The 21,964-nt window shown below is 43.5% G+C and overlaps 2 protein-coding genes across 3 annotated transcripts in view; one reads left to right on the top strand and one right to left on the bottom strand.

The window, feature by feature from the left end:
- Positions 1-4,402, bottom strand: part of Itk (IL2 inducible T cell kinase) — a 63,057-nt gene extending 58,655 nt beyond the window's left edge. Inside the window, exon 1 of the mRNA XM_034506449.2 lies at positions 4,181-4,402. Coding sequence (XP_034362340.1) covers positions 4,181-4,318 — 138 coding nt within the window. The 5' untranslated portion in view covers positions 4,319-4,402. The remainder of the gene's footprint in view (positions 1-4,180) is intronic.
- A 3,543-nt stretch (positions 4,403-7,945) lies between these two features.
- On the top strand, positions 7,946-20,617 carry Garin3 (golgi associated RAB2 interactor family member 3). 2 transcript variants are annotated; one of them, XM_076937001.1, is made up of 3 exons: positions 7,946-8,015; positions 16,787-17,954; positions 19,061-20,617. In XM_076937001.1, the coding sequence occupies exons 2-3, from the start codon at positions 17,331-17,333 to the stop codon at positions 20,279-20,281; spliced, it is 1,845 nt and encodes a 614-aa protein (XP_076793116.1). In that variant the 5' UTR covers positions 7,946-8,015; positions 16,787-17,330; the 3' UTR covers positions 20,282-20,617. The 2 variants fall into 2 exon arrangements, with proteins under 2 accessions (XP_076793116.1, XP_034363784.1); XM_034507893.2 differs by lacking the exon at positions 7,946-8,015 and having other exon boundaries at positions 16,546-17,954.
- Positions 20,618-21,964: the final 1,347 nt, after the last annotated feature.

The raw sequence follows: 21,964 nt of genomic DNA, 5'->3' as shown, positions 1-21,964 counted from the left end.
CATATTTAATAGACGTTTACTCCATTCAGTGTGTAAGGCAGTGTGTAAAATAGTTACAGTTGGACTGGACACTTGATTGTGAAATGCTAGCTTATCCTCTTGAGTGGTTTTCACGTGGTGTTGCAGTTTGACAGAAGATCTGAACTTTAAGGAATACAATTTTGTGTATGCAGAAAAGAGAGAAAGAAGCTAAGGTCTTAAGAGGGGTGGGTGATCCTGGCTTGTGGAGTTCTGGATGGGTGTATATCTCCTGGCAGGGGCCCTCCTCTTACCCGGCTCTGATCCTTCTTTCTAATTTTTTCTCATTGTTTTGAAGATGAGTAACTTATGCTAAGCCCGCCAGTTCTCTCGGAGATGTGAACATGACACAAATAATAGTGAATTTTGCTAGGAGCTGATGGGGGTAACAATAGGCTATACCTTAATGTGAACTGTGTGATCTTGCTGATGTCTGACTTTTTAATCTAATTAGTAAATGGTAATTTCAACAAGTCAGCTCACACACATCTGTGTCTGGGCCATGTTCTCATGAGATGGGTGCTATTACTACACCCATTTCACAGATGAGGAGGACTGAAGTTTTTATTGAAAAAACAAAAAAGTTCTTCACACAAGTTACTCATTCCTAAGCAATGCACTGTTTTGTGCTCATTGATGGTTCTGGGCGATATATTATAGGCAGGGCATATGTGATAAAAACCTGGTGATCTTGAATAACTGACTGATAAGCTTTGTAATGTTTAAAGAAAAGTTTCAGAATGTTAAATATAATTATAAACAACTGGCATAAGAAAGTAAGACAAAACACACACACATACACATATATTATATACATACATACATACATACATACATACATACATATGTTCTTTGTGGAAATCTTAGATACTACAGCCAAGGGCTACAAAATGAAGTATTTGTCATGGAGTTGTTCTTTCTCTTTCTAATTCTTTGTTTGTTTGTTTGCTTTCTCAAGATCAAGATTTGCTGGGTAGCTGAGGCTGGTCTGGAAGCCATTATGGAGCGCAGGCTATCCCTGAACTTGTATTGATTATTTTACCTCAGTCTCCTTAGTGTTGGGATCACAAGCAAGTGCCACCATACCAGCTTGTGTTAGACACTTTTATGATTCTTAAGAGGTAAACAGATATGGTGTCACCTACTTATAATCCACTCATAATCAAGATACACTGGAGGCTGAGGCAAAAAGACTTCAAGTTCCAGCTTGGGTTACATAGTGACATTATCACAGATACCACCATCATCACCACCAACAACAAAAATAACATCAACAAAGAAAAAATGGACCATGAATTTGAATGAGAGCAAGGAGGATACATGGAAGAGTTCAGAAGGGGAAAGGAAAAGGGGAAATAATGTAATTATATTGTGTTTAGAAAATTAAAACTATTTTTAAAAACTGATTAAAGTGTAAAATCCATTTAGAGAAGAGTTATTTAAAGGTGCATGGCTATGCTTTAATTATGAAACATGAATTTCATGTTCCATTCACAGAAACACAGAGTTGATGTCATGTGATTTATTAGTTTATCTGGTGATTTCTCCAGGCCCACAGCTTGGCACCTGGCCACTGACCAATGGGGCCTAAACATATGTCATTCTATCTGCCTCTAATCCATTGGTAAGTTATCAGTAAGACCCTGCTGAAGACAAGTGATTCTCTTCACTGCACAAGTACAGAGTGGTAGCATAGTTGTACCTGAAACTTAAAAGGCTAGGCATCTCCCCGCTCTAAGTGATTTGCTCCAAGTTCATGGAAAGCATCAAAGACTGGGTCTCACTCTCCTCACGTGGATCTTCTAGTGAGACGCCAGCAAGGAACAGAGGCATCCTTGTCTCAGTGAGCACCAAGCTAAAACCTAAGCACTCATCTCTGCCCTGCCTCTCTAAAGGTGTAAAAATACTACAATGATATAGTAAGAAATCAAGCAAACTTTGAAAAGTGCTTGAGGAGAATTGGCCAAGAGCCACCAAGTAAAAACAAAAGGTTCTGAAAGAAAGAGTGGAACTTGGGATTAATGTCCAGGAAAAGACTCTAATGGAGAAGGACATTTGCCCAAGGTGACTCACTCAGTGGGAAGCACAGTGACTACTTGACCCCCACTCTGTCAGGAACCATCTAGGATAGGCTAAGGCTAGCAGGTGGCCTTCCTAGAGGTGGGCCACTGTTTTCTTTTTTTGCATGGTGTGCAATGGTTGAGCTAGATGGCAAGGTCCCAAAGAGACTTCACCTCAGGATTGCTTCTTGCAGCTGATATTCCTTTCCTGTCACTATTCAATTACTAGTTCCTGGCATTAGCATACCCTATTGATCAGATTTCCTGCAGAGCAACATAAAGACGAACTTTCATGAATTAATGCTATCGGGATGAATTAATGATTCTATAGAATTCTTGATTTGATTCAAGTAATTTTGGGAAGAAAGTTTTAAAAGATGGTCTTAATTGCTTTACCAAAAACATGTAATAAGGTTAGAATCAAGAATAGAATGTGCCCCACTCCCGAGAATAGTAAGTAAAGGCTGCATAATAAGAAATACAATGAGCTTTCAGAATTACATGAAAAAGAGAATTAGTCCTGGGACAAATTTATGTTCAAGGACAAACATTGAGGTCCAAGGATACAACCACAGGTGTACACTGTGATAAGGCAAGGCCATGTAAAAACTGTTGCTTTGAACTTATAATGAGCGTATAGAATGAAACACTGCTTTGAACTTGGATATTAACATCCTTCCGCAACTCCCATTTTATGTAAGATATTATGTGAGGTAATTTTCCAAAGAACTTTTTGTTTGAGAAGGTATTTTAAAAGCCAGAGAAAAGAAATGAAGTTGTTAGTTAGAAAGTTTGGCTTGGGAGGCTCTGCCCCATCTACCCATCTATCCAAATGTATATGTCTGACTCTATGTAAGTGTGTAGGTATATGTGTCTATGTAATCATGCATGAATACTTGTGGAGTGAATGAGACAGGTGATTGGGCCCAACAAAAAATGTAATGTGAATGCATTAATGTGTAAATAAGAATGTGAATGGAGATGTAAATGTGAGTGTGAATGTATATGTGTCTGTGCATATTTGCCTGTATAAAGCATTTTGATTCTTTTCCTTTCCTTCTTCTCTGGTTCACAAAGAGTTAACCAGCCTATTCAGAGAGGCTTCTGGCTGCTGGACAGAGAAGAGTGAAATAGCAATAATCCTTTGCCTAATTCCCCTCACTGTTAGTAACAAGTGTCAATAGATCCAGAGGCCTGCAGCTTCTGGCCTCAGAGTAATGTGAACTCAAGATACACTTAGGTTATTTTAGAAAGCAACCCTACTCTCTCAAAAGAGCAAGTCTTTTGCCCCAGCTGAGGCTCTTGGCCCTCTGCTGCTTCAGAGAGGACTTAGCCTGAGGCTAAGCTCCTGGCACCACCCAGTGCTTCTGTCACACTGCATTATTAACACACACTCACTTGCTTTTGTTGTTGCTGCAGCACATGAAGATGTCACTAGACAATCTTGCTGAGCAGCCACACTCTAGGGGGGAACCCTGGTGTGCAGGCAGAAACTTTGCGTTCCACACCCCTAGTCTCCTGAGATGTTTTGCCATGAAGAGGGTTGCCATGTGCCTTACAACTTTAGAATGTTACATGAATGGAAGTATGACCCTATGGCTTCAGGGGAGTGATTGAGACATTGTCTCCGTTGAGACAAGGAGAGTTCAAGCCATGAAAATCTTTCATACGACCTCCCCTTCACATTCTAAGAACCACTTCTTTTGTAAAACAGGGAAGCTGGGTTAGGATGCCCTTTGTGTCTTAATGAACAATAATAATTAATTTTACTGCCGTATAGACTGTAAATGCCATATATTTCACTTTCACATAAACTTCAAGTTCTATCCACAACATTCACCATATGAGATATTTCTATGCTTAAAATTTAACATAACCATATGGAGAAAAGAAATGGATGAATGTTAAACCTACAGATTTTAGAACTGAAATAGCCAAATCTAACCGACACCAGAGTCTCAGAACCCTCCACATTTGGTCCAATCTTTTTTGTAACTGCTAAACACACTGTGCCTGTATTCCAGGTGTTAAAATTCATCCCACGAATCAGCTCTGTCCAAACACAAAATGGTAAATAAAGCACAAAGTAAGCGTTCTCATACCCCATGGCGGTCCTCGAAGTAAGCCAGGCTGGCTTTCGTTAAGACAAAGAAACGGACTTTAAAATTTGAGGGAGAAGTCCTTCTCTTCTGTTGGGATTTTTTGATCAGCTGTTCTTCCAGGAGGATGAAGTTGTTCATGGTCCAGTTCTGAAAAGTGATGCGCCTCGGGCATCACCCCTCAGTGCGACTGAAGGAGGGGAGCAGCGGGGACTCGGCAGGATGCAGTTGATCTTTAGAGAGTTGTTCAAAGGCAACTTGCCTCTAACCTTATCTTTCTATCAGCATCAGCCAGCCTCACCGCTGAGCTCCCTCCTCTGATGTCAAAGGCCATGACCACATCCTTTCAAAATTCACCAAGCTTCGAGACACATGCGTACCCTTAGCTATATAGTTTGAACGTGAGGTTTGAAGAAACTTAGAATTATAAGAGGAGTTCAGTTTTAATTCTTATAGCTGCTACTTTAGCCTCTGCAACAGTTAAGTCATGTAGACAAGGGACTAAGAACAGGGGTCCAGGGGGTCAACGGATCTCAGTTTGTATTTAAGTTTCTTATTGCTATCATCATGGATCGCCACAGGCTTCGACGCTCAAAGCACCATGGGATTACCTTACAACTCTCTAGTTTAGAAGTCTGAAATCTGTCTGGCTGAGTGACAGTCATGGTGACTGTGGGACTGTGCTTCTTTTGGCAGATCTCTAGGGAACACTGCCTCTGGGACTATCCTATTACTGAGGGACACCCTGGTGGCCTCAGTCTTGACTTTTTCCCCCTATCTTCAAGCCCCCAAACTGCAGGCTGAGTCCTGCTTGCTCCATATTGCTGAAACCTCTTCCTCCCACCTCTGCCCCATTTGAGGATCCTGAGAACCATACTGGGCCCATCTCACAGTGGTCGTCTAGGACAGGCTCCCTATTTTAAGGTCAGCAGGTGGGCCTGTAACTCCATTTGAAATGTAAATTCCCCTTTGCCACCCAAGCTCACACAGACACAAGTTGTGGGGATTAGGGCATGAAGAGGTCTGCACAGGGCTGTGTATTCTACCGAGCGGTTTGAACTCCATCCCTACTACCTACCACCTGCCCAGTGGTTTGGAACATCAGTTCCTTCATCTATGAAAGAAAGCAATGGGGGCCTTGTATGAGGCAAGGACCCCTTTGGATACCTTCAGTATGCCTGGCTTCTGGGGGTATCCCGTTAGCCTTCTGTGTAAGCCACGTCACAAATGTGGTGTCCTGTGTCTGAACACACTCTCTTGTCTCTTTCTTTTCCGGTGAACTCCTAAGTGATACTGCCAGCCTCAGCTGGCATGCAACTTTCTCTGGGAAGCCTTTCAGACTTATCCACATGAAATCTTCTCACCTATTCCTCTGCCATCAGGACCCTTATTAGGAGGCAGGACACAAAGACAGACAGACAGCAAGCTACCTCTTACTAAGGATTTTTTTGGGGGGGTGGGGGACTGAGCCTCATCTGCCCTGTGGACAATGCACAGGGTCTGGCCTTAGAATCAGGACAACGTTATGATATAGAACTTACGTGAGGTTCACTGTGACCAGGATGTTAATAACCAAGAAGTCCCAGTACAAGCAGAGGCAGCACAGCAGAGAGGCTCAGAGGATGAGACAAAGGGAGGGAGGCAGTACAACTGTCCTGTGTAGTTTTCGATGTAAATTGCTAATTACAGCCTCTTTTGACATCATCTATTGCATGCTGCTTGATGATAAAGGCAAAAAGAGGGGGTGAGGGAAGAGGAAGGGAGAGAAGGGGAGGGGAGGGAAGATAAGCTGAGAGTTTAAGACAGAAAAATATGTACAAAAGAGATAGACTTTTAAAAAATACAGTTTGTAGCAAACATTACTCTTTTCATTCTTCTTCCTTTCTCTAGGGTAACCGATTGCCTGAAGATCATCTAGACATCTGGGCAGCCTGAATAAAGGCTACATTATTTTTAGCTTTTCCTGTAACTTGGTATAGCCATGTAACTCTTTTCCTGAACAAGAGAATACGGCAGAAATGGAAGCATCCTGGAGGGATGTGGTGCTGTGCATCCGTAATCTTAGCTCTTAGGAGGCCGGCTCAAGAAAACGAGGGGCATCCTTATCAGGCATCTTCCTAACTCCTCCATCTCTGTTCCTGCTGACCAGGGTGTTGACTTGATGGTTGGAGTTGGAAGAACTATTTTATACTACATACTGGGGAGGTTACATGTGAGAGTAATGGGTCCATGCTAGGAGGAGTCTGGGGCCGTGATGGCCACAGATTGGGTCATGCATGCTACCTGTGCAGTGCCTTTTCCACACTGACTCTTAGACAAAAGGCCGAGAAGCAGAGGATCGTCTCTTTTAACAGAAAAAGAAACACGCCATTAATATTTTCTAGGGCCCTGTTATTTTAGTTTCTGTTACTGGAAGCACACCCAACTCTACTATCATGTAGTCTCATGTACTACCTTCTCAGCTACTATAAATTACTTTGGAAAAGGTAGGTTCATGCCAGATTGATTCAGGTGAAATGATTGACAGACTTTATATGGTGTTTTCACGGAGGAAAGCAGAATATGAGGCACTATTGTCTTTCATTTGCCAAGTCTCCATGTAGTACAATAAAAAATAATTTTATTTTCTATATCACAGAGCACTGCAAACCGCTTACAGAGACTACTCTGTGTCCACTCTTAAATATAATGTTAGAACCTCCCCCAATATTTTCCCTATCATGTTAAGATAAGCAGTCTCTTTATTGTTATTTTAGTTTTAAAAGTTTAATTTACAGGAGGCAAATTCCAAAAGCTCATACTGGTGCCTGTAACCAGTACGAATGAGCTACATGGTGATACCCTGCCTGAAAGAAAAGCAAACAGTAATGCAGAGGATGCTGGGGAGATGCTGCAGTGGCTAAGAGCACTTGCTTTATAACATGAGGACTGAGTTCAGGTCCTAGCATCCACAGAACAAGCCAAGCATGGTCTCCTCCACACCTGTGACTGCAGCACTTGGAAGGGTGGAGACAGACAGATGGATTCCTAGAGCTAGATGGCTGCCAGCCTAGATGAAAAACAGAGAGACCTTGAATGAAGCCAATGAAGAACACAGAGAATGATAGTCGACACCTGGAGCCTTCATATGGCCTATGCATGCATGGTTCATGCACAGGCATGTATCCCTGTACATGTGGACATACACCACACACATACACCACATGCAGGGGGAAAAAAACCAATAAGTGATCAATAACTAAAACTCCAACAATATAAAAGTGCTCCTACTAGCCAATGATAGAACAATTTTGAGCACCCAAAAAATATATATATATAAGTGTAATGAATTAGTTCAAAAGAAAACTGAAAATAATCCATCCCAGTGACAACTTTTTGGTGGTGAATAACACCAACTTAATATTCTGGAGACTGGAAACAAAAATAAACTAGGTCCTTCTGCTTTTCAGAAAGAATACACTTCAGCTTAGTCATCAAATATTTAATAATATAACGTGAAGAAGGAAAGACATCACTACATCACAGTCTGAGTGTGGCTGATGCCCCTAGTGACTGTTAAATTCGCCATGTCACAGGTCAGTAGGGAAATGTACAATCAGTAAGAAGTGTCCACAAAGTGACAGGCTGACCATTCTTCTTCACACAACAGACACTAGCAGACGCTACGTGGCTTCTGATGTAATTTGCTAGGAAGAAAACAAGCCACCCACACAGATGGCTTGTGGAGAGAGAACAGAGTCACAGATGACTCTGGTGGGAGCTTTAGATCTAAATCTGACCTGCCAGGAAGCTCAAGAGATGAAGGAACATGGCAGAGAACAGGAAGAGAAGTAACTGGGTAAGTCCAGAATACACCAAATGTTAAGGACAAAAGAACCAAGATCCCCCATCAAATAAAGTGGGTGGGAATCTTGTCGATGAGACACAGACCTTAGGAGATGGTTCCAATATGGGAAGTTAGAATTCAGAGCTAAACAAATCAAGCTGTGTAAAGGTATTATGAGCCATCTTGGGGAATTTAAACGCTGACTGGGTATGTGATGAAATCGAGGAACCTTTACTATATTTTAATGCATGCTATTGCTGCATGTTTCATAGGTGTGCACTAAATGACTGATAAAATGATCCAGTGTCTGAGATCTGCTTTGTTAGAATGCAGTGGAGGCCAGGGAGGAGACATAGGGAAATGGCGTTCCTGAACTGACAACCCCTGTGACCAGGTGAAGAACGCTGAGGTTTGTTATTGTGGTCCAAACACTGGCATCTATAATGAATACAACAGCCAGACCAGTGCCTGTTGCTCTAAGTACAGGGCTGGAGAAATGGCTCAGAAGATAATGGCATACACTACTCTTGGACCAAGAGGACCAGGTCTGGTTTCCAGGATCCAGGACAGATGGTTCACAGCTTCAATTCCAAGGCACCCTCTTCTAGACTCTATGGGCACCTGCACCCACATTCACATATCCACATAAAGATAGCCCCAACACACACACACACACACACACACACACACACACACACACACACACACCAATAAAAAGGAACTCTGAGCACATATCCCATGGACTGCTTTTCCTTGGTATCAGCTGGTTTTGCTTTGCCATTCGATGCACACTGACTCTCCCATTGGTTCTACCTCCTCCTCCCTGAGGTCCTAGCTACATTTCTGCTGCACAGGTTCAGGCTCAGACTGGAGGGAGGGAGAAGGAGAACGAGAAGGAAAAGCAAAGGCAAGGAACTGAATATGATGGCACTGGTAACCCGGGGCTGGCACCCTTGGGGTAGAACAACCAAGTTTTGTTGTTTTCAAGGTTTTTCTACTAAGGGTCCTTCACTGGTCCTATTTCCCTTGCTGTCAGTGACGTTTATGTCTCTGCTCATGATTCCAGCACTCCTGCCCTGCCAATGCTGATGAGTCACATGTTCCAAAGACACCTGTTCTCTCTGTTGACAAATAAACAGCTGTCCATAAGCTTTTGCTATTGTCTTACTGGAACTTAGACACAACTGTTACATTTCCAAGGCCCAATCAAACCATCTTTAAAGTCCCTGTTACCTGGCTTCAGGAGAACACAAGCATTCAGAACTCTTCTGTCTGACTGACAGTAAGAAGAAATTTACAGTACCCCAAGAACTCAGTCCCCTGATTCTTTAAGCCTTGGTTTCTGAAGTCTGGGGATGGAGGTGGTGGACATTTACCAGCAGAACTGGTTTTGCCTCTTCTGTGTCTTAGTGGGTGAGACAGCGCCCATACTTTAGAATACAGACATATTTCAATCCTTTAATTATACTTTTTATGAGCCTTTGAAGCCTGAGATGAATTGAGAAAGCCTCACTTAATGTCTTTCAATAGAGAGAAAAAGAGAAAGACAGACAGATAGACAATAGACAGAGAGAGAGAGAGAAAGAGAGAGAGAGAGAGAGAGAGAGAGAGAGAGAGAGAGAGAGAGAGAGAGAGAAACTAAGCAAAAAAAAAAAAACCAACTTAATTCTGTGGGGTGCAGGTACATCTACAATGATGGCTGGAATTTTGCTTGCTGTTCCTTGGTTCTGCGCTGACTCCTGCTTACCAGAGCTGCCCTCCATGTCATGAAGATGGTTGCCAGGAGTAACAGTCTGATATTTTATCATGGGGCCTGGATTTCCCCCTAATACTTCCAGAAAACATCTCAGAAAGACAAAGTGGGGGAAAAAAAAGCCTAGATGTTCATTAGCAGATGATGGATTAAGAAATATGTATAATATATATGTGCATATATATATACATATATACATTATATATGTATATACAGACACAATGGGATTTTACTTAGCACTACACTAGAGAAAATGGCATTTACAGGGAAATTGATGGAACTGGAAATCACCATGTTAAAAAAACGAGTCAGATTCAGAAAGACAAATGGCACAGGGTTTTTTTTCTCATAAGTGGATCCTAGATTTAAATGTGTGTGGGGGGGGTTTATGAGGGGTGGGTGCAGGCCATGAAAATAGGAGAGGGCACCATAAAGAAAAGACGAGGTCTGAAAGGAGGAGGATGAACATATGTGACAGGAGGGCAACAGGCAGCTACTGGGGGAGTTGTCAAGCAGGGGGTTTAGGAGGGTGGGAGAAAGGGATGAATAAGAATAAGGCAGGGGTGGAAATGTCAGTGGAGACCGCTGCTTGGTGCATTGCGTTGGAAAGCTAACTTTTAATTAAAGAAGAAATGAGTCCCGGTGATACAAAATAGGCAGGGCACTCTCTGTGGGACACTAGGACTAGGTAGGGGGCTAAGCATTGTTACAACACTCTTAACATCATTGCTGGTGTTAATCAGCCCTTGAGCTCTTGAAGCTCTCAGTGTAAGCTCGCCTACATTTTCCTTCATCTCCGGTTCCTCCATTTTCAACATTCACAAGCACTTGCATTCATCTGCATTCACTTTACTGGCAACTTAACTTCTTAATTTGCAACTGTTGCTCTTTCTCTAGCTGCCTTGAAGGAAAAGACGGTTAGTTAAAGACCCACCTGGTCTGCCCTGATGCCAGCACCAGCTGTTCTGAAACTGTCCAGATGCCATGAGGAAACCACCTTGCACACAGAGCTGCTTGCTCTGGTTCTTGGAAGTGTAGCTCCAGACATGGGTGTTCAATTTGTACCGTAGTTTGTTTTGTTTTATTTTATTTATTTATTTATTTATTTATTTATTTATTTATTTATTTTTGCAATATCCCAAGCCTTGGTGAATGCTAGATGGTTCCTAACCCTTTCCACCTAGGCCAGGGAGGGAAAGCCCTGATTGCAGTGGCCTAGTGCTGCAGCTGGTACAAAGAGGATGGTGCTGTGATTGTTGTCAACACAAGCCTTCATCCACATGGGAAATTTGCTGTAATTGGTGCAAACACCCATCTTTAGCTATATAATAAGTAAGCTCCTAACCTCACCTGGAGAGTGGACTGGTAAGTACCCCCATGGGCTGCTCTCCCTACTGTTGCTACACTAGGCCCCACAGTGGTTTCTTTGCAGTGGTCTTTTCTTGACCACTTCTAGAGGACTGCACTGAGCTGAGCTAGTAAAGGGAAGAGAGAAGCTGTAGGCAGTGGAGCAGCAATGGTGGAGAAGGCTGCAGGCAGCAGCAACGGTGACCTCAGAGTAGCTTCCGCGCTGAGCTGCAGAACTGACAAGCTTGAGGCAGAGCCACAAGGCCGATGAACAGCAGCAGCAGTGTGAAGGAGCAGTAGTGCCTGCCTCCCAGGCGGTGGCAACTGTGACAAGGACTGTGACAAGAGAAGAGGCTGACCATTTGAGAGACCTTCGTGGGCAGGAGGATGAGGGATGGAAGAAGTATTCAGAGGGCAGAGAGCTGAGGTTGAAAATGGCAGATGGCCAGAGAAGAGAGACTACAGGCTCTAGTTACTGCAAGAACTCCAGGGACCTCTCACTCCTTAAGGGCAGTATCTTGCATATACAAGGCCTGCAAACTGTAATACTGGTACTTCTAAGAGCTGAGGGATCCTGACTTCTAAGGCATAGGCAAGAGGGATCCTACTCCCAGAGATCTGCGTGGGAGCTGTAACACTAGAGAGTGTCACTGGATGCTGCTCCCACCTGCCTGCTGCTGTCAAATGCCAAGGGATACAAGAGCTCCTGAAGACCTTTTCTTTAAGTGCTTCTCTGTCACTACCTGTGATTTCTATCTGGGTAGAACGAAAGGACCCTATTGGGTTGGTTCAGTATCACCAGTATCTTCTTCAGTCGTTGGCTTAGCTTGGGGAGGGTGCTTACATTGTTGGGAACAAGCAAAAGACAATTATTCTGAGTACTACCATCTCATTTTCAGACTCCCATTTAATCATAGAGAGAAACTAATTTCAAGGTCCCAGGCCCTAGGGGAGCTGGGCACTTCCCAATGATGAAAAGTTTCTAATATAAGGAAACAGTTTTCTGAGTCCAGACATCTCAAAGACAACTTCTCCATCTTGCTGACAGGATCAGACAAAGTTCATGTTCCCAGGCCCAGGAATCACTTCCTATCCTAGTGGATGGAAACTCCCTCGCTCAATTCCTTATGTCAAAATATGATTGGACAGTGCTATCGTTTACTCTGCTCCCCTTCTTTTTATGGTTTCATCCTTTAAATATGCTGTATAACCACATTTCAGGGTTGCAGTTCAGTTTCCAAGTCTGTTCTGTGGCCCTGATCCATCAGCAGTGGCTTGATTACAATAATCTTGTTGTCTGTGTTGACCTGGTGTTTGAGTTATGTTGGATTTATGTTGGATTTAAGTGGACTCCACAATCATAAGGACCATGGTGAATGCAGCCAGAGCAACGGGATTGATGATGAAATTCTAAGTCTTCCGGGATTTGGGGTGCAGTAGGAGTCAGCTTTGTCCAGCTGTCTGGGTTGAGGGTGGGGAGGGGTAATTCTCTAAAGAACACCAGAGTGCACGCGCCAATGTCAGAAAATTTATATAGCACATTTCTAACAAGGAAAACCATAATGATAAATTTACACAAAGCAAAAATAATGTTAAAGTATTTACATTTCTAATTTAAAATAAAAGAATAAGGTATCAGAAAATTTCAGATTCACTAGAAGATTGGCATCCAGCAGACTGACTTCCTTTCCCAGACATATATCAGGCAGTTCATGGCCACTTTTAATTCCAGCTCCAGAGGATCCAATACTCTCTTCCAGCCTCCATGGGCATTCATACACATATGGCAGATTTTCATATATGTATATACACATATGCATAGAATAAAGAAGAAGAGAAGGAGGAGAGAAGGAAACAAAGAAGAAAGAGAGGGAGAAGAAGAAGGAGGAAGAGGATGAGGAAGAAGAAGGAGAAGGAGGAGGAGGAGGAGGAGGAGGAGGAGGAGGAGGAGGAGGGAAGAATGGGAGGAAGAAGTGGAAAAGGAGAAGATTCAGAAGGAAGAGGAGAAGTTACTGTCAGTGATAGATGAAATAGCCAGGAAGCTTAGAACTAAGGGTTTTTTTTTTAATTAAAATTATCTATTTTATTCTATTCTATTTTCTGAGACAGGGTCTCAGTACGTACTCCTGGCTGTTCTGGAACTTGCTATGTAGACGAAGCTGGTAAGTCACAGAGATCCTTCAGCTTCTGCCTCCCTAATGCTGGGATTAAAGGTGTTCCCACCATATACATCTAACTGGAGATGAAGAGCTAGCTTATCTATTAAGAGCAATAGCTGCTTTTTCAGAGACCCCAGGTTCAATTCCCAGTACCTACATGGTGGCTCACAACAGTCTGTAAATACAGTCCCAGGAAATTCAGTATCCTCTACTGGTGTCCGAGGGCATTGCATGCATGTAGTGCAGACACATACATAGAGGTAAGACACCTCCTATACATGTAAAATAAAAATAAAGATGGAAAACAGAATCTAAACACAAATCTAGTTACAAAAGTGTTTCACATTTTTGAAATAATAATCAAGTCAGTAAATGAAATTTAAAGTCATTTTAACCTCACTTTTCAGAGATAATGTTTTATATGTTTTGAATTTTTTTTTTCAGAGTTAAATTATTTATTTGGTCACATCTCTACCTCTTGATAGCTTATTTTATCTTGAGAGGCCAAACCTCCTTTATCTTGGGACCGGCCTCCATCTTAAAAGAATAAAAGCCTGAGAACTTGGCCTGCAGCGGAACCTAAGTTGCACTCAAGTACCAGGAAGGACCTCACAGCTCGTCCTTGGACCATACCTCAGAGTTACTCCCTAGCTACTGTCTAGCAACAGTTAATCAAAGATTAGCCTGATTGTTTTAGATGTACTTTCAGATCGTTTATGACTGTCCACAGTCTTGCTCACCTGTTGGCTTATAATAGTCATTCTATTAGATACTTGCCAGGCTAGACATCCCCTCATTTGCTTCCATTTCCTATAAAACCTTGTCCTGCTGAGGGTTCAAGGCTTCTCCACCTTCTGATCCTGCTGTGTCAGGGATGGGTTGGAGGATAGCCCAAGCCAGAGCTTGTAATAAAGAGACCCTAATGCAATTGCATCGGAAATCTTGGAGGTCTTTTGGGGTTCATGAACTCTTCCTGGCACAACAGTCTCTAATGTGATTTGTGTGTGTGTGTGTGTGTGTGTGTGTGTGTGTGTGTGTGTGTGTGTGTTTAGCTGCAGTCTTCAGTGTTAACGTCAAATAAACAAATGTATGACTTGAGGTGGAATATCTCACATTGCATAGAGCACAGTAAGAATTCAGGGAATCGTTCTAAAACTCGGATGATCAGGGAAGAATTTCGGTTGAGCGTACAGCTAAGCAGGGCAGAAGGCAGGCAGAGGAGGGAGACAGCTGGAGCATAATATTGAGCATTACAACGCTTTCGATCAGCTGCCTGCCGTCTTGTATATGAGCTTTTTTCCTTTCAGCCCCAAGGCAGGAGCGAGCTGATTTGCATGCTGGCCCTTGGGGGAAGATTTAGGTACCTGTGGTCTTTCCAGACAGCACAAAGGCAATGCAGAAATCAAGTTGGCTTCCTCAAGTCCTAGTGCCCAAGGCAAAGTGTGGCTCATCCTACGCCACCCTCCTTGTAGCACCCGACATGAAAGTACTGAGGATTATATTTTAGGCCTGGGGATTTACCCAGTAGGCACATATTGTGTATAGTATGGAAATCTCCCCACCTTCACATCCTGCCTAGCTCACAACATCCCCTCCCTCCTCCCTAGGCTGCAGACTCATTGAAAAGGCTATATATAGCTGCCTTTCAGCCCAGTGTTCAAAATACTAATGTGAAACAAACTAAACGTTCAGAAGCCAGTTGTCTATAGCCATGTGTGCCTACACTCAACGTGCTACATGTGGTTTTGTCTCTCTTTCTTCACCTTGCTTATACCTTAGTCCAATTTAAAATGTACAGACAAGGAATCTTAGAATCCGCTTTTGATGGTATGCTTTCTTACAAAAGGTTACTGTTGTTTAAAACAGTCATAAATATTAGACACATCTGTCTACTCACCCACCATGACTCTATCATTTGTCTATTTGCCTCGCTGTTTTTCTTGTGTCTTTTATGAATGTTCTGCAGCTTATAGACTTTCTGAGGATTGATCATAACCCACATGTGTGCCACAACATTCCCTTTAAAGAAAAAGTACATTAAAAACGTGTAGAGCAGACAATGTGCTTGTTGTATCTTATTAAAGTGTTATTTAACATTCCCGCCCTGAAGTTTGTATTATCCCATAGAATGGATGAAGAGGATGGTATTGCACTGACTACTTAAGAATTAAGCATCACATTCTATATCTTTTTTAGAATAACATAATTTATTAATAACATTGGTGGCCAGTGAGAGGGCTCAGAAGGTAAAGGTGCTTGGTGTGCAAGCTGGGGTACCTGGGTTGTCCTCTGACCTCCACATGCATGCAACGGCATGTGCATGCCCACATTCACTTACATGAGCGCACATATACCCTACATACACACATTGTATATGGACACACACAAACGGACACACGGATACACACACACACACACCTACTAAGTTATCTGACCAGCCCTGTCTCAATCAATAAGGAAATAATGAAACTGATCAGTGCAAGAGATCCAACTCAGAGTTTCATACTGCTAGGCAAGTCTCTCATTTTAGCAATACATCTGTGATGGACTTAGGAGAACATATACTTTACGATATAAATAGTATATAATGCACATTATATGGAGACAGGGCTGAGTGACAGAAAGGAGAGCAAGAGAGAAACTAGTGTCGTATTGCTCGTCAATAATATCTAATATTATGGCTCCTAATCATCATCCCCTTACAAGTTGCTTTGCCAGTCCTTTTGGAGAAGTGACTCAATATCCTTAGGGAAAATATTTTAGTTCTTCTGTGGTAAACAACTTTGCCTTTCCCATCTCCTTCCCTAATTGGTAATGAACAAAATGCTTGTTGATGACATCTTTGCTGCATAAATGTATGGGAGAGTTAGCGTCAGTGGACACGGGTCCATATTTACTGAAAAGCTACGGAGCATCCACACTGAGGTGAACGTGAGGGCAGAACAAAACTCATTCTGCAGCTGGAGTTTATCACAGTCACCACTGGGTCTGAGGGGTGGGGTGGGGAGTAGGGGTGGGTGGGTGGGTGGGTGGGTGGGTGTGGGTTTACTTCAGAAGTACTTTTTCTAACTGGAGGAGGGGGATTTCAGATTCATCACCTTCTGTCAAGTAAAGAAGGATGCATTTGCTACGATTTCTCTGAAAAACTATTCCAAGAACCCAAACGTCAGTGGTTTATGAGGTAGGCACGGTGGGTGGGGGGAGGTAGAAGGCATGAAATGCAAGAAATCCTACAGTGATTCAGGCACCTCTGAGTCCTTGCTGTTCCTAGTAACACCCAAGCCCACATCAAGCTGCTCTATGTATGGAGAGCTGGAGCTGAACAGTCCACAGCCCGACATGGGGGAAAGCGCTGACCCCAGTTAACGAGACTGGCTTAGAATCTGGTGCTGAACTCTGCAGCTTTGACTTCCTGCTGCAACTTATGGCTCTGGAAAACTAACTTTCTCCAAATGGAAAAGTAACCAAGGAAGCTGTGGGGATCCCAACTGTGTTGATACAACTCTAGCCTTGACATGTTGCAGGAACTGCTGCAGACCATTCTTTTAACGACTGTGGAAAGCCTGCCCAGACTGTGCTGTTACACACGGAGGCCTTGGTGAAGGAGAATCCAGATGGCATCCTGCCACCAGCAAACCATGCTCCACCATGAGGATTCTATCCCCAGGAGGTCATTCAGGTGACGTGAAAATGTATTTGCAGGAAGACAGTCCTGGGAAGAGCATCTGTAATAAGTCTAACAATAGAACTGGAGATACCTGACTTAGATGAGGACAAAGGCTTATAACTAAGGCATTCCAACAATGATTTTTTAAATGCCCAGCATACCCACACCTACACTCTGGCAGCTGATGGTGTGGCTGGGGTATGGAGGAGGCTGTTGGTCTGATTTGAGGGGGTGACTGCTTGGAGGGCAGGACAAAGGGGTGTGTGCTGGTGACAGGTCACAAAGGATGGCAGAGGATAACTGTGCAGGTGTGAGGAGATGTGGGCAGAAACCTTGCTGGGAGATGGGCAATTGCCTTCACTCCCTCCCTTTCTTGGGAACACAATTTGTGGCTGGAAGAGATGCCTGGAATGAAGAGACCCGTGAGCAGTGAATGTTTGTTACCTTATTACACTGCCCACAGCTACCGATCCATGGGTGTGTTCAACACCTCCATGGGAAACCTACAACGACAGCTGTACAAGGGAGGAGAGTATGATATTTTCAAGTATGCACCGATGTTTGAGAGCGACTTTATCCAGATTAGCAAAAAAGGAGAGGTGATTGATGTTCACAACCGTGTCCGAATGGTGACTGTGTGCATCGCATCTACCAGCCCGGTCCTTCCACTACCTGATGTCATGTTGCTGGCCCGACCAGCTAAAGTCTGTGAAGAACATGCCAGACGGGCTAGGCTCATCAAGGGGAAAGGTTGCAAGCCTTCAAAGACTTTAGAGCTCACCAGGCTGCTTCCTTTGAAGTTTGTCAAGATCTCCATTCATGATCACGAGAAACAGCAGCTTCGCCTGAAGCTTGCCACGGGCCGGACTTTTTACCTGCAGCTGTGTCCCTCCTCTGATGCACGAGAAGACCTCTTTTGTTATTGGGAAAAGCTTGTCTATCTCCTTAGGCCACCAATGAACAGTTGCATCAGTAACCCAACACTTACCACTGGCGACACAAGCACTGACACCAAAAGCCAACTCGTAAGTTTCTAAAGACTCAAACAGGGTGGGGAGCTTTGGGGAGCATCTCAGAGCAGGTCCCACAGAGAGGTTAGGGCTTTCTTAGGTCCACCTGGGAAATGTGTTACAATTGTTATGGAATAGTGTGTGTGTGTGTGTGTGTGTGTGTGTGTGTGTGTGTAGAAGCAGATATATGTATTTTCTTCTTTTGGATGCAAGTTCTCAAGATGTAGCCCAGACTGGTCTGGAACTTAACTCACTATGTAGCCGAGGCTGGTCTTAAATTGGCCATCCTCCTGACTTAGCCTCTCAAATGCTGAGGTTGCTGACAGGTGCCACCACAGCTGACCAAAATGATTTCTAAATTTGATTAATATATATTAATTATACATATTAATATGGTATAGTGTGACATCGATACTGGTATCTAACATGCAATGATCAACTTTGGGTGATTAGTTATGTTTACCACCCCAGATAGCAGTCATTTTCTTGTGCTGGGAATATTCAAAATCCTCTTGCTATTTAGATAAATAAGATTAATGACTGTCAATCATAGATATCCACAGAACATAGGACATACAAAGTTATTCCTCTTATCTATTAGCCACATTCTCTACGATCCTGCTCCAGTAGCCTGCCCAGCTCCTGGTAGCCACTATTTCTGAAATCAGCTTTTTAGTGTAGAACACATTTTACTTCCTTCCCTTGAGCCAGGATCTACCACCCTGTACCGTGTGTGTGTGTGTGTGTGTGTGTGTGTGTGTGTGTGTGTGTTTCAATAAGCACAATCCCCATGTGTGTATATGAACAACTAGTTTCAAGGCCATGGATATGTCAAATGTATCCCTTGAGCCAACAATTCCAGTTGTAGAAATGTGCCCTACAAAGACAAACACAAATATGGAAAGTACATTCTGCAACAGTGCTTCTCCTTTTGTCCTAGAATTGCACAGGTGAGTCTAAGTGGCCATTGACTGCAGTGCAGTAGAAGGGATCTTGTCACGGGAATTCAGATACCGTTTCAGTAAGGAGCCCCTGGGTTTGAGCTCCAGAATGAGAGAGGAACTGAGCACTCTGGCCTCTCTGTCACCTCTATCTTACTGTTTCTTCTCCCCTTGGCACAGGTCTCAGAGATCCATGGAGAAGGAGATCGTGATTCTAAGCTTCAAACATCCCAAGATGTGTCAGAAGCCACTTCTGCTGCATTTGCAGGAGGAGAGAGAACACAACCACAACCAGCTGCTGCAGCTGTTGTCACTCCAGGATCTGTCAAAGCGAGGGTGGCAGGGGCAGCAGGGGCGGCAGGGGCGGCAGGGGCAGCAGGGGCAGCAGGGGCCCCAGGGGTAGCATGGGCCGCAGGGGCGTCAGGGACAGCAAAGGCAGCAGGTGGCACCACAGCTGCAGCAGTAACAGCCCCCCCAGCAAGTGTGGCAAAAGCAGGGACAGCAGCAAGCCAGCCCTCAGGTGTCATAAGCATGGCAGCAACAACAACCAAGTCTCCAGGCTCAGGCCAGTTAGCCGCAGCAACGACAGGAACAGCCGCCAAAGATCAAGTAGGAAGTGCATCCAGCAAGGCCATGGCAGTTGTTGCAAACATAATCTCAGAAGGTGTAGACGTGGTCTTGGCAGGAGCTGTCAGTTCTGCTCCTGAGTCCTCTTCTGCAGCGGGTGATGCTGGTGGCTCCCCAGACACCAACCTGAATGTGGCATTTGTAGGCAGCATGACCACCAAGGGACCTGCTGAGGTTAAACCTGAAGCTCCCCTCCTGTCAACCTTGCAGAGTGAAGGCTACATGTGTGAAAGGGATGGGAGCCAGAAGGTTTCCCACACTAGCTCTGAAGCACAGAAGGAGAAGAGAGAGAGACAAGAAAGGGACAGAAAGACTAGCAGGAAAAGTTCCCATCACCGTAGGGCAAGTCGCCACAGTTCGAGCAAGGACAAGAGTCGGAAAGGATCTTCCTACCGGTCTGTATCTAGCCACAAGAAAACAAGAGAAGACAAAAAGGGGAAAGGGCGTGGCCGCTTAAGGAGCAAGAGACGCAGCTCCTCTTACAAAAGTGAGTCCAGGACTGGTCACAAATCCAGGAAGAACCGAGCAGCAGCTAACACAGGTACTGTGAATAAGAAAGCCACTAAGATTAGATCTTTTTTCAGGAGCTTCCTAGTAAGGCCTGCTTCCAAACCAGGGGACAACTCCTGTGATAGGAAAGTAGACATTGTGACGAAGTTGGTGGAGAAGCATGACATAGAGACAACAGTGGAGAAAAGCAAGGATTTAGAGTTCAACGATACAATAATCTCTGAGACAAGGGAGAAGATCATCCTTGAAACCAAATCTATTTAAGATCTAGAGCAGGAAGCAGCAACAGAGACCAGGCCTCGGAGGAGCACCGGTGAGCCAATTGCAGCTTCCGTAATGGCAGTTTCAATAATAAAGGTTACAAAACTCCAAAAGAATTCTGTCTTCTATTTGCATTTCTGTGTCACACACCCTGTCAATGACTTCACAATAGCTTCTGTGACATTAACTGCTCCAGTGAGGTAAGCTCTCCCACTGCAGGTTCTGACAAGCCAATGCCGAAGCAAGAATGTTTTAGCCTCTTCTGTCTTTGGTTCCCTAAGGGGAGGTCATGGGTCACTGGGGGAACTGTGTACCCATTCTCCTTTCCTTCCCAAATGCTCGGTCATCATGAATGGGAACAGTGAGTCTCAACTGTATTGGGGGGGGGGGGATATGGGGCAAGAAGATGCTGTGGCCTTACTGTGCAGTTGGCATAGGGAAGTCTATGATCTAAATCAACACTTCTTAAACTGTAGGTGCTAATCCTAAATGTAGGATGGCAAACAAACAAACAAACAAACAAAACAACAACAACAACAGCAACAACAATCTGGCAATAGTTAAAGCTTTCTAAATTTGTGAAAACAAAGAATTTGAAATCAAAATGAATGAACCTGAGATAACTTTGCAGAGCAGCTTTGACCCTGAACCAACAACACACTTCTCATTGGACATGTTGTCACAGCAGTCACCAATGAAAGGTGTCCGAAACACCCCTCAGAGTAAAGGCTACTGCAAGTTAGGAGCTACAGTGTTTTTAGAACAGTTCTCTGCTCCCATTTAAAAAAAAAAAAAACAAGTTTTAATTACAGAAAACAAAGACCTTTAATTGTTTCCCCCACCCCCTTCTTTAGTATGTAAATATTGCTGAACTGTATTTTATGGATATGTTTGACTTGGAAAAGTGCTATGTGAGTTGTTGATAAGGGATTTATAAAATACTGGTAAATGCATGTTGGCTTGAGATCAGGGATCAATTCCTCATGATTTCTGGAAAAGCCCTGAACTTATTTCTGTCATTTTGTAGCATGTATTTATGTCAGGTGTTAATCTGAGCAATGATAATTACTGAAGTATAGGTTAAGTCTAAAAAATCTTGAAGATGTTCCATCTTGAAGTATCAAATGTTCAGTCAAGTTTTGGCGTTTTAGAGATTTGTTTTTATTGTTTTAGATCGTATGTGTGTGGTGGTGGTGGTGGTGGTGGTGGTGGGGTATGTGCCTGTGTGTGAGGTGTCCTAGCGACTAGAAGCTAGATCCTCATGGAGCTTCAGTTTTAGGCAGTTGGGGACTACCCAGCATGAGTGTTGGAGTCTAAACATAGGTCCTCTGCATAAATAAGCAGGACATGCTTAGTCACTGTGCCATTTCTCCAGACCCAATATTTAATTTCTAGGAAAAAAAAAATAGCATGCATTTCATTCTATGCAAATTTCCTTTACTCTCTAATAAACAATATAATTAAATGTATTATAAAGAACTTTTTTAAATCAATTCTTTGTGAATTTCACATCCTGCACCCCAGTCCTGCTCACCTCTCCGTTCTATCCTCCACCCTTGCAACCTTCTCCTCAAAAGAAAATTAAAAAATATACATAAATATAAAAAAAAACCCAACTAAACCAAAAAACATCTCATTGTGGAAACTGCACTGTGTGACAGTGTGTCCCACAGTATACCCCTCTGT

The sequence above is a fragment of the Arvicanthis niloticus genome, chromosome 6, assembly GCF_011762505.2.
Source record: "Arvicanthis niloticus isolate mArvNil1 chromosome 6, mArvNil1.pat.X, whole genome shotgun sequence".
Lineage (NCBI taxonomy): Eukaryota > Metazoa > Chordata > Mammalia > Rodentia > Muridae > Arvicanthis > Arvicanthis niloticus.
The sequence above is the reverse complement of the archived record's forward strand: the minus strand, read 5'-3'. Positions and strand labels throughout refer to the sequence as shown.